The sequence below is a fragment of the Solanum pennellii genome, chromosome 3, assembly GCF_001406875.1.
Source record: "Solanum pennellii chromosome 3, SPENNV200".
NCBI lineage: Eukaryota > Viridiplantae > Streptophyta > Magnoliopsida > Solanales > Solanaceae > Solanum > Solanum pennellii.
The window spans coordinates 32,563,859-32,576,831 of NC_028639.1; the positions used below are offsets into that span (position 1 = coordinate 32,563,859).

The following is a 12,973-nucleotide window of genomic DNA, read 5'->3' on the forward strand; positions in this document are numbered from 1 at the left end:
GTGCCTAGTCTAAAGTGATTCTTAAGGAGCACTAAGTGGAAGTAGTAGTAAGAGAAGCTACTTTCACATTGTACTAAGTGTAACTTGGGGGTTTTCTTGGAGGATGGTCTTTATTTGAAGTTCCTAAATGCATGTATGTTCCTTCTGGTATCTTTAGTAATGAATGTTGATTTGTTGAATTGAAATTAAGCATGCTTATATTTGGTAGTCTGAAGGATCTATTAGGTGTGTATTAAAGATGTTGTATGGGCGGTCTCTTCATTTCTTACCTAGGTGAGTCTTAGGATAACTTTGGATAGGAAGATCAATATGATAAATGAATTTCTTGATGAATATGACTATATGTTGAGAACTATAGAAGTTTTATCTTGTATGCTAATTGATGCATTGTACTGTGCTTTGTAACTTGATTCATGAAGGTTTTATTAAAATGGCATGAAAGGTTTATTTCAACTAAAATGTCCTCTTTAGCATGATTTTGCATATTCCATATTTAGTATAATGTTTGTACTAAATCCATATTCTTCCATATACTATAAGTATAGGTTGAAGTCAAGTGAAGGTTCTTAGAAGGCAAAGATTGGGAAGTTGATTCTCTCAAGATAAGTATGTCCTCATATGTTCGAGGACATAGACTATGTTTCTTTTAGTTTCTTTCTTTTAAAGACTTGGATAAGGCATAGTATCTTTCAGTGTAAAGGGTCATGACCCTATAATATTAAGACGTGTGATGATGAGACTTGTTACTTCGTTTTTATAAAATATTTTCTTATTTACATATGTTATCAAAAGTTTTAATTCCGCACTACTTTTCATACCTATGTGATGAATGAAATCTAAGAGGCTTGTACAAGACCTCCGAGAGTTCAAGTATGCCGTGTGGAAACTTAAGAGTGCTCTAACTTATAGGGTTTATTCTCGGATCGTTACACCTGTTTTGAAGAAACTTTCTTGGGGCATTTCTTTTATTCGAAAACTAAAAGAGGCTACGGTACGAGAGTTTCTTAAACTAAAACATGACTCTTTGAGTGTGCACGAGTATGGGTTGAGGTTCGCCCAGCTGACCCTCTATGCTCCTCAAATGGTTAAGGACATGAGGAGCAGAATGAGCTTGTTTGTCGCTGGCATGGGTCATCCATCAAGCAAAGAGAGCAGGGCTGCAATGTTGATAGGCGACATGGACATATCAAGGTTGATGGTTTATATGCAGCAGGTTGAAGAGGAGAAGTTGAATGACAGAGAAGAGTATAGAAGCAAGAAAGCTAAGAAAAGGAATGAATTTGGGTAGCAGAAAAATAGTATGAACCGTCCATCTTTTCAAAAACAAAAGGGACATCCATAATTATCTTCTAGTGTACCTGCACCTAGAAACGAGGTGAGTTTAATGGACAAAATTCACATAACTTCAAAGCTAGACCAACACAATCCCAAGGTAATGTGGCACAAGGAGGTAGTTGGCCTCATGTATGTGGTAGATTAGGTAGAAACCACGTCGTTAAGTATCGTGATGGCCAGTGGGGTTGTTTCAAGTGTGGGCAGGAGGGACACTTCATGAAAGAGTTTCGTAAGAATAAGAAAAGTAGTGGAAATTTGGGCAACAGAGCCCAGTATTCATTAGTTGCTCCACCAGACAGGGCTTAACCTAGAGGAGCTACTACCGGCACTAGGGAGGGGCAAACCGCCTCCATGCAATCACTAGTCGCCAAGAGCAAGAGAACTCTCCAGATGTTGTCATTGGTATGATTTAAGTCTTTACTTTTGATGTTTATGTTTTTATAGAAGAAGGGAAAAGAATTTATTTTGTAACTCTTTATGTTACAAATAAGTTTCAAATTCTTCCTAAGAAACTTTGTAAACCCTTCAGTGTTTCTACACCTGTTGGGGAGTCTATTCTAGTAGAAAGAGTCTAATAGTGATTTCCTTGTTTCCATCAATCACAAGAACACCATGTCTAACCTAGTTGAGTTAGACATGGTAAATTTTGATGTCATTTTAGGTATGAACTGACTTCATGCCTGTTATGTGTCAATAGATTGTAAAACTCGATTTGTCAAGTTGCAGATTCCTAATGAGCTAGTTATAGAGCGAAGTAGTATTTCATCAATGCCTAAGGGTTGTTTTATTTCGTACCTTAAGGCGAGAAAATTTGTTTTCAAAGGGTTGTATCTATCACTTAGTCCGAGTTAATGACTCAAGTGTCGATGTACTTCCTATTCAATCAGTTCCTATAGTAAAAGAGTTTCCAGAAATTTTTCCTAATGATCTACCCGGAGTACCTCCTAAGAGGGAAATAGACTTCGTCATAAACATCATTCTAGATGCTTGTCCTATATCTGTTCTGCCATATAGACTGGCACCACCAGAGTGGAAAGATTTGAAAGAACAGCTAAAAGATCTGTTAGATAAAGTCTTAATTCGATCAAGTGTCTCTCCTTGGGGCGCTCCAGTCCTGTTTGTGAGAAAGAAAGATAGTTCCCTTAGGATGTGTATAGACTACCGTCATTTGAATAAGGTTACCATCAAGAATAATTATCCTCTTCCAAGGATAGATGATTTATCCAATCAACTTCAGGGTGCCACTTGTTTATTGAAAATAGACCTCAGATCTGGCTACCATGAGTTGAAAGTTAAAGAATGTGATATTCCAAAGAGAACTTTTAGAACCAGATATGGACATTATGAGGTTTTGGTCATGTCGTTTGGTTTGACTAATTCACCAGCATCGTTCATGGACCTTATGAACAGAATCTTCAAACCTTATTTAGATATGTTTGTTATCATTTTCATTGATTACATACTAATGATTTCAAGGAATGAAGTAGATCATGCTAGTCATGTCATATTAGTTCTTCATACTTTAAGGGATAGAGAGTTGTATGCCAAGTTCTCTAAGTGTGAGTTTTGGCTAGAGTTCGTGACATTTTTAGGCCACATTTTGTCTAGAGAGGGAATTAAAGTGGACACTCAGAAAATTGAGTTAGTGTAGAATTGTCCTAGACCCACATCTACAACTAACATTAATAGTTTCTTGGGTTTGGTTGGCTACTATAGGAGATTTGTAGAGGGTTTCTCATCCATTTCGTCTCCTTTGATGAAATTGACTCAGAAAACAGTGAAGTTTTAATGGTCTGAGTCTTGTAAGAAAAGGTTTAAGGAATTGGAAAAAAAGTTGACTACTGCCCCATTTTTTACCTTACCATAAGGTACTCAACGTTTCGTGGTGTATTGTGATGCATCTAGGCTTGGTTGGGTTGTGTGTTGATGCAGAATGGAAAAGTTATAGCTTATGCCTCCAGGCAGTTGAAACTTCACAAGAAAAATTACCCAACCCATGACTCATAATTGGCTGCTATAGTTTTTCTTTAAGGATATGGCAACAATACTTGTATGGTGTTCATGTTGAAATATTCGCTAATCACAAGAACTTGCAATATGCGTTCACCCAGAAGGAGCTCAATCTAAAACAAAGGAGGTGGTTAGAATTACTTAAGGATTATGACATGAGTATTCTTTACCACCCAGGTAAGGCTAATGTGGTTGCTAATTCTTTAAGAAGGTTATCTATGGGAGAATCGCCCATGTCGAGGAAAAAAAAGAGGGAGTTAGCCAAATATATGTATAAACTTGACTGTCTGAGAGTCAGACTTATGAATTCCACAAAAGGAAGAATAATAGTGACAAACGGGGATGAATCATCACTTGTGTCAAAGGTGAAAGAAAAACAAAACCAAGACCCCATTTTGCTTGATTTGAAGGAAAATGTCCATAAGGAAAGAGTATTAGCTTTTGAATAAGGGGGGAATGGTGTGTTGAAGTAATAGGGTAGGTTGTGTGTACCAAGGTGGATAATCTCCAAGAGAGGATCATGGAGGAAGCTCATTGCTCAAGATATTCCATTCATCCAGGTTCCACAAAGATGTACCACGATTTGAGAGAGGTATGTTGGTGGAATGGTATGAAGAAGGGTATTGCTGAATTTGTTGCCTAGTGTTTGAACTGCCAACAAGTGAAAGTAGAACACCAAAGACCTAATGGTTTGGCGTAGGATATCAAACATCCAGAATGGAAGTGGGAGAGGATTAACATGGATTTCATCACAGTTTTCCGAAGTCTCGCAAATAGAGTGATTCTATTTGGGTGACTATCGACAGAATGAAAAAATCATCCCATTTTCTGTCTGTAAAGACTCTCTATTTAGTAGAATATTATGCCAAGTTTCATATTCAAGAGGTTGTAAGACTTCATGAAGTCCCTGTCTGCATCATTTCAGATAGAGATGCACAATTTACTGCACAGTTCTGCAGATCCTTTCAGAAATGTTAGGGTTAAAAGATGAACTTAAGTACTACGTTTCATCCTCAGACGGATGGGCAAGTAGAGCGTACGATCTAGACATTTGAAGATATGTTAAGGGCTTGTTTTATTGATTTCAAGGGAAATTAGAATGATCACCTAGCTCTTATTGAGTTTGTTTACAATAACAGTTATCATTCGAGAATCCAAATGGCTCCATATGAAGATCTTTATTGGAGAAGATGCAGATCTTCTATTGGGTGGTTCAAAGTTGGTGAAGCATGGTTGATAGGACCAGATCTAGTTCACCAATCTATGGAGAAGGTGAAAGTGATTCAAGGGAGATTAAAAACGGCATAGAGTCGTCAAAAATCCTATACAAATGTTAGGTTAAGGCTAATGGAGTTCGAAGTGGATGACTGGGTATACTTGAAGGTTTCACCCATGAAGGGTGTTATGAGGTTTGGTAAGAAGGGGAAACTTAGTGCCCCATATATTGGACCTTATCGCATAGCCAAAAAGATTGATAATGTAGCTTATGAGTTAGAGCTACAACAAGAGTTAGCAACAGTTCATCTAGTGTTTCATATATCTATGTTGAAAAATTGCATGGGCGATCATTCATTGATTGTACAACCGAGAATGTTGAGAATAAGCATAACTTATCTTATGAGGGGATTCAGGTTCAAATTTCATATTGCCAAGTTCGCAATGTGAGAACAAAGAAGGCCACATCAGTTAAGGTGCGATGGAGGAACCAATTCGTTGAAAAAGTATTTAGGAAGTTGAAAAGGATATGAAGAAAATATATCCACATCTCTTTGAATCCGAAGAAGATGTAGATCAAGGTACTAATTCTTTTCTTAAACTATTTAAATTTTGAGTAAGCATGTTGTTACTAGTTTGTGCTTGATTGAATGCTTAACTTGATGTTGCTACCCTTAGCTTAGTAAAAGAAATCTCATTGAGTATGAATATTCCCAAGGGGGAGATATTGTAACATCTCGCAACTTGAAATAGCTAAGAATAAGCTAAGTAACTAAAATTAATCATTTTTGGATAGAAAGGGAAAGAAAATCTGGAAAAAAAATTTTAAGTTAAGAAATTGAGTTTTTGGTCATTTTAAAAAAGTCATAACTTCTAGATCAGGATGAGTTGGAGGTGCTTTAAGATATGGATGGATATATCTTGGAATAATCTTTCCAACGCCGGAGAATTTGTATGATTTCAATATCGTATGAGTGAGCTATGCCTTTTAAAAGTTGTGTTGTTGGATTGAGGAAAGTCCAAATCCGGATTTAGGGAAGGGCAAACTAGTCTTTTCTCTAAATAATTTCCTTATTCGTTTTTTGGGATTTATTGGGGTAAAAATTAAATTACTTAAGTTTGGAAAAGTTAGAATTATGCTTAGGGTTTGGAGAAGAGAGAAAAGAAGAAAAGAAGGGAGAGAAGTCAATAATTTGCCAAGAACATCAAGCTTTGCGAGTGGAATTCGTCGAGGTGATCCCTATCAGGGTATGTGAGTCTATGTTAACGTTGGGTTCATTCACGTGCCAAACATGTTTGATTCAACGTGATTTTAACCTAAAAAGATTGTATTTTGAATGTTATTGAATGTTGTTCTTGAATTGCTTCTGTTCTTGAACATAGGTTGAGATTTAGGAGTTCCTTGAGGATTAAAGTGTTGTTTCTTGAATTCTTTGAGTTAGGTCCTTGTGTATGATTTGGGTATATTAATCTAAGGAGAATTGGAGAAAAAGAATCGATTTAAAATGATTTAAGATCAGAAAATGGGAGTAAAAGTTGTCAGATTTTACCTAAAATAACAGGTAGCGCGACATGCCCACATAGTGCCAGAAAGGTTGGCGCGGCGCGCCTGCAGTGTGCCTATAAGTGGCCACTGAACCTGAGGCCTAGCGCTGTGCGTCACCAATGTTCCATGCTCAAGAACCAGACATTTCGGGCTGGTGCGGCGCGCTCGGATGTGCCCAAATCGGCGTTTTCTTCTAGATTCCATCGTTCAATCCATTTAGTCCTTCTAAAGTGTTTTTACACTTCCTATTGATTATTACTACTTTAAATGACTTCTAAACATATAAAAGTCATCTAAGAACATGAGTTTTAACCTTGAATCCAAAACTTCAAATTCAAGGGAAGTTAAGAGCCAAGTTTAAAAGTCATGGAATAAGTCAAAGCGAGTTCTTAAAGTTTCTAGAGTCTTTAACAAACATTTTAAGTTTGTTTTAAGGCTCAAGTTGAAATTTAAGCAAAGAGTAAAGAGTTGAGTTCATTTCTCAAAAGTTATAAGGGAACTAAGTATTCCCTAATATTTATAAATGTTTTCACATTTCGAGCAAGAAAGGAACTGAGATTTCCAAAAGAGCCTTTGGGCTAGTTTTTAGTAAAGAGGAAATGTTAATTTCCAAGAGAGATTTTAAGTTAAGTTTGAGCAATTATCTCAAATCATAGAAGAAGTTGTTTTAAAAACATATGAGCTAAGTATTTGGGAGTATTATTGAGAACCGATATAGGGATGCGGGTTCAAAATAACACAAGCCCCCATAGACTATGTAGTCATCATGGACAGATTTACATTGTTTTACAAGCTTTATATATACCGCATGTGTCTTACTTATTTATATTGAGTTAAAGTATTCTTGAGTTGAGTAGAGCCTAGGTAAGTGTTCCTTCTTACTCTTTTTCAAGTTAATTTATTTTAGAATTTTAACTCGCATACTCATACATTCTATGAACTAATGCTAGTTGGCCTGCATCTTATATATATGTATATATGTATATATATATATATATATATATATATGTGTGTGTGTGTGTGTGTGTGTGTGTGTGTGTGTGTGTGTGTGTGTGGGAGGCTATGCAGTGTTCATTTTGTGTGCCGACTGTGTATATTTAAAATTATTAAGAAATGGGGTGTGTGAGTGTAATATTTAATATTTTATTCTATTTAGTGTACTTTTCTCATTTATCATCTTATTCAAAAAGTGAAGGGGTATCGTTTCTCAAATTTGAAATCTTAAGGAGGGGAAATGAGCTTTACTCTTTTATTTTGAAAATAATATTCTCATTAGCTTACCAAAATTTGGTAAAATTTATTAACCACATTGAAATATTTATGTTTTGACAAGAAACTTGATTTTCTTACCATATAAATTGATTTTGTTACTATAATTTTTAAAATGATGCAAGAAATCTACTCATAATTGTACTATTTGGCTAGAAATTTATTATAACTATGAAGAACTTTTGTATGAATAATCATCTTATTTAATTTTTTATAAGCACCACATTTTCTTGAGTGTTATAAATAAACTCAATTATTTTTTAAAAGAGTCATTTTCCTCAAAAGTTGAGTCATGGCAGAAAAAAAGACTTTAAGATGTCAAAGATTTCAATGGACCAAATAGAAAATGAATATAATCGATACACAACATTTTCCAAGCGTCAATCAACATTATATAAAAAATCTAGTGAATTGATTGAGAAATACAATGTTGAATTGGGGAAAATATTATTATCTCCGACCGATAAACCCTACTCTTTTTTTCACCCGACAATTGATGTTGTTGTCGATAGTTTTTAGTCCAAATACACAGTCAAGTCAAAGTAATCATATTGCTATTGAAAAATCTCAAAACAAAGTGAAGGAACTAAAACTTGAGTTTGACGATCCTGATATCATAGAAAGGGATCTATCTAATACGAAATCTGGCACAGATGAAACAGATATGAAAAAAATGTGGGAATCTATCATGAAATTTAATGAAAAGGAGGTTAATGAACTCGAGCTTTGGTTGAACTCCATTGATTTTTAATTGAAAAATTATTTAGCGCAGCTGGAAAATGATGTTTCTTCCTCTACACAAGCACCTCCAGAAAGTGTTGGTTAGACATATATTGATTCCTAATATATTGAACTTCATGTGTTGTAATAATTAGATTCAAAGTCATGCATTTCAAATGTTTTTTTTGTTTCTAAATTTAGTGATGTTACTTAAATTCATCAATGATCTTTGTTTGTTTTATGTTTGATTCGTTTGTTAAAATAGTTGTGTATTATTTGAAAATCTGCCTCTTTGTTACTTGTGGTCTAGATGACTAGGTTTAGTCGATCTTGCGGCGTTGTATTTTGTTCCATGTTATATTAATAAATTGATAAGTGATTTGTTTGACTTACTTGCTTGATTCGAGAAGCTTTTTTCTAACAATTATTATTATTTTATGTTTCTACTATAAAATTTAGGAAAAACTACCTAAAAAGAAGTATGAATGAATCAAAGTAATTTAGACTTCATTCAAGCATACACATCATTTTTACCCTATTTTTATTAATCCCTACCATTGAAAAAAAATTACAAAAATCCTTTTTTTCCACAATTTCTCTCACTTTTCCAGATACATCACTGTAAATGATCACCCCCATGATTTTTATTCTTTTCACGCCTAAAATCACAAGAAATGAGTTGGTTTTTCATAATCTTGTTGATTAAGTCGAGGCTCTGATAGATGTATTGTAAAAACACATTGTTCGGTAGTCCATGAGTTGGACATTGGAGCAGCAACTTCTGAAACCTTAACCACGTCTTATGAATTGGTTCACCATCCACTCTGTTAAAGTTCTAAATATTGTCCCTCAACTTCACCATCTTCGGGGAGGGAAAAACCTTATATAAAATGAATTAGTGATCTCCTCCCAAGAAGTGATTGATTCCCTTGGTAAGTCAGTCAACCACTTTGATGCCTCTCTTTTTAGAAAAAAGGAATATAAAACAAAGTCAGATAGACTCCGGAGTGATGTTCTTGAAAGAAAATGGCCCACACACATTCACAAAGCTTTGGATGTCGTCTTGAGGATCGTTAGTAGAAAGACATCCAAAAAACCTTTTATTTTCACCAGCGGCAACATAGTGTTGTTCACATCAAAACACCGCATTGCCCACAGTCAGAGGCAATCAAATAGCACCCGCACTTCCTAACTTTTTTTTATTCACATCATGCAAATTACTGATGTCATCATTGAGCCCAAATTGTCTAGCATTGCTCCCGTCAACATTTATTTTTTCTCATGTTTAAGAGTATCCAACAACAAAAAATAATAAATTTATTCAACTACAACAAGATTAGTTTACGACTAAACTTCATTAAAAGAATTTTAAGCACCACTCCCCGACAGTGGTACCATTTTTTATGACACTCAACTACACTTCATTTGATTCAAAAGTGTAAGTGGTCTCTAACAAATATAAATTCAACTAAGCGTTGGGGTCTATATCTATGTTATAAAAGTTTTTATTCATATTGCATTTACATTATTGCTTTATATCGAAATGAGTTCAGTTCAGTTGAGACAATGTTTTTCCTTCAATTCCTTTCATGCTTATGTCTTATTTAGTATTCCCCTCGATGATCGTACATTCAATGTACTGATGCCATTTGGCATGAATCTTTTTATGATGAAGATACAGGTAACTAGGATCAACATTTAGTGTTTCATTGATCCAGTTGAGCATTCAGAGTTTTGTAGTGAGCCTCCTGGCTTTCCGGAGGATTCCTTTTATTGCTTTCATTATTAATTAGTTCATTTGGATGTTGTGCATCTTGTCCTGACGTCCATCTCATTTTTTTACAGGCTTCATAGATAGTTAGATGTTGCTTCTTTAGTCTTTTCATTTTCATTATCTTATGTTGAGACTTGAGTTTATCTTATTGGATAGTTGAATGTTTTCTTTATAAAATTCTAAGTTTCATATGAGTTATCTTTAATAAGTTAAGTCTTCCACTAGGTAAGTGACTCAGGCCAAGGGTTTGCTTTGGGTCAGCATTGATTCTCGAGTCATTCCCGCCCAGGGTGTAGGCTCAGGGCGTGAAAATTTTGATGTCCTAGAAGAGAGTTAAAAAGTCCTAGTGAGTCTATAAATGTGTTTGTACAGTCCTAGTTATGGTTGTGAAGCGCGCCACATCTACAATTAGAAAACCGCAACACTTAGGAAATTATTTCACTTCTTTCACACTCATTTAGTGTGTTAGAATTTGATCTCTAAAAAGTTTCTTCTAACTCATGTTTGTGCATGTCTTTCAGATCATGCCTCCACGAAGAATTGTCAAAGGTCATCAAGCTAGACGGAATGTTTAACCACATGAAGAAGGGGTACCTAATGCACCAGGAGTGCAACCCCAAGGAGAGGTCACCAATGTTGAATTCTGTGAAGCTATCCGAATGTTGAGACAAGTAGTAACCAATCAAGTTGGGCAACAGATAGGGAATTGATAGAAGTGGATAAAACTTCAAGGATTCGAGAGTTCTTATGAATAAATCCTCCAAAATTCACAGGTGTTCTAGTGTTACTGAGGATCCAAATAATTTTGTTGATGAGCTTCGAAAAGTTTTCGAAATCATGCACATTGCTGATACCGAGAGGGTGGAACTAATTGCATACCAAATGAAGGGTGCGGCTAGGATATGGTTCGACCAATGGAAGAAGAACCGAGTTGATGAAGCACCACTTACGAGTTGGGCTTATTTTGAGGAGGCCTTTTTGGGGCATTTCTTTCTCAGAGAACCGAGAGAGGCTAACGTACGAGAGTTCCTCACAATTAAGCAGGATTCTTTGACCGTTCATTAGTGTAGTTGGAGGTTCACACAACTTTCTCACTATGCTCCGGAGATAGTTGCTAACATGACGAGTAGAATGAGTATAATTGTTGTTAAGTTATCTCATCTATCTTATGATCAATGTGCAACATGTTCAGGAGAAAACGTTGAGGGATAGAGAAGAGTTTAAGAATAAGAGTGATAAGACATCAGGGAATGAGTCTGGGCAGAAGAAGAATAATGTCAATCGATCATCCTTCCAACAGAAACAGAAGGGACTTGCTCTATCATCTGCTAGTGCACCTTCACCAAAGAACAAAAGTGAGTACAATAGAAAGAATTTCAAAGCTAAACCTGCCTATTCTCAGGGTAGTTTGGCATAAGGGTAGTAGGCCTCCTGCATTTGCTAAGAGTGGTAAGAACCACTCATGGGTGTGTCGTGATGGCTTCATTGGTTGCTTCAAGTGTGACCAGAATGGTCATTTTATGATAGAGTGTCTAAAGAACAAGCAGTGTAATGGTACTGGTGGAAATAGAGCCCAGTCTTCTTCAGTTGCTCCAGCAGACAAAGTTCCACCTAGAGGGGCTACTTCAGTTACTGGTGGAAGAGAAAACCTCTTATATTCTATCACTAGTCGCCAAGAGCAAGAGAACTTTTCAGATGTTATCACTGGTATGATCCAAGTCTTTAAATTTAATGTTTATGCTTTGCTAGATCTAGGAGTGAGTTTTTCCTTTGTAACTCCGTATGTTGGCAATGAGTTTTAATGTTCTTCCTTAGCAACTTAGTGGGCCCTTCAGTGTTTCTACACCTGTTGGTGATTGTATTCAGCAGAGAAAGTCTATCGTGATTGTCATGTTTTCATCAATCATAAGAGCACCATGGCTGATTAAGTTGAGTTAAACATGGTAGATTTTGATGTCTTTCTTGGTATAGAAAGACTTCATGCATGTTATGCCTCAATTGATAGTATAACTTGAGTTTTCAAGTTTTAGTTTCCAAACCAGTCTTAGAGTTGAATAGTAGTTCAGCAGTGCCCAAGGATCATTTCATTTCGTACCTTGAGGGAAAAAAAGTTAGTTTCCAAGGGGTGTGTCTATCACTTAGTCCGAGTTAATGATTCTACTGTTGAGATACTTCTTATTCAGTCAATTTCAGTAGTAAAAGATTTTCTAGAAGTCTTTCCATATGATCTTCTCAGAGTCCCTCATGAGAGAGAAATAGACTTCAGTATAGACATTCTTCAAGATACTTGTCCTATATCTTTTCTGCCATATAAAATGGAATCTGCAGAGTTAAAAAAATTGAAGAAGCAGTTGAAAGATCTCCTTGATAAGGATTTTATTTGACCAAGTGTCTCACCTTGGGGCAATCTGGTCTTTTTTGTAAGAAAGAAGGATGGTTCCTTTAGGATGTATAAATATTGACGTCAGTTAAATAAGGTTACCATCAAGAATAAGTATCATCTTCCGAGAATTGATAATCTTCTCAATCAGCTTTAGGGTGATACTTGTTTCACTAAGATATACCTCAGATCAGGCTGCCATTAGTTAAGAGTAAGGGAATGTGATATTCCAAAGACAACATTTGCGACTCGTTATGGTCATTATGAGTTCCTAGTTTGTCATTTGGTTTGACCAATGCACATCCAGCACTCATGGACCTTATGAATAGAGTATTCACACGTTATTTAGATATGTTTATTATCGTATTCATTGATGACATACTAATATATTCAAGAAATGAAGAAGATCATGCTAGTCATCTTAGAATAGTTCTCCAAACTCTAAAGGATAGAGATTTGTATGTCAAGTTCTCTAAGTGTAAGTTTTCTCTTGAGTATATGGCATTCTTAGGCTATATTATGTCTAGAGAGAGGATTAAAGTCAATACTTAGAAAATAGTGGCAGTGTAGAATTTGACTAGACCCACATCTCCAACTGATATTAGGATTTTCTTGGGTTTGGATAGCTATATAGAAGGTCTCTAGAGGGGATCTCATCTATTTCATCCCCTTTGACCAAGTTAACTTAGTAGACAGTAAAGTTTCAATGACTGAAGCTTGGGAA

The 12,973-nt window shown here is 35.7% G+C and overlaps 1 protein-coding gene across 1 annotated transcript; it reads left to right on the forward strand.

Moving 5' to 3' along the window:
* The first annotated feature begins 1,093 nt into the window (after nt 1–1,093).
* LOC107013324 lies at nt 1,094–11,671 on the forward strand. The gene is made up of 6 exons (XM_015213263.1): nt 1,094–1,284; nt 2,350–2,451; nt 10,391–10,459; nt 10,643–10,886; nt 11,062–11,224; nt 11,277–11,671. The coding sequence occupies exons 1-6, from the start codon at nt 1,094–1,096 to the stop codon at nt 11,669–11,671; spliced, it is 1,164 nt and encodes a 387-aa protein (XP_015068749.1).
* Nucleotides 11,672–12,973: the final 1,302 nt, after the last annotated feature.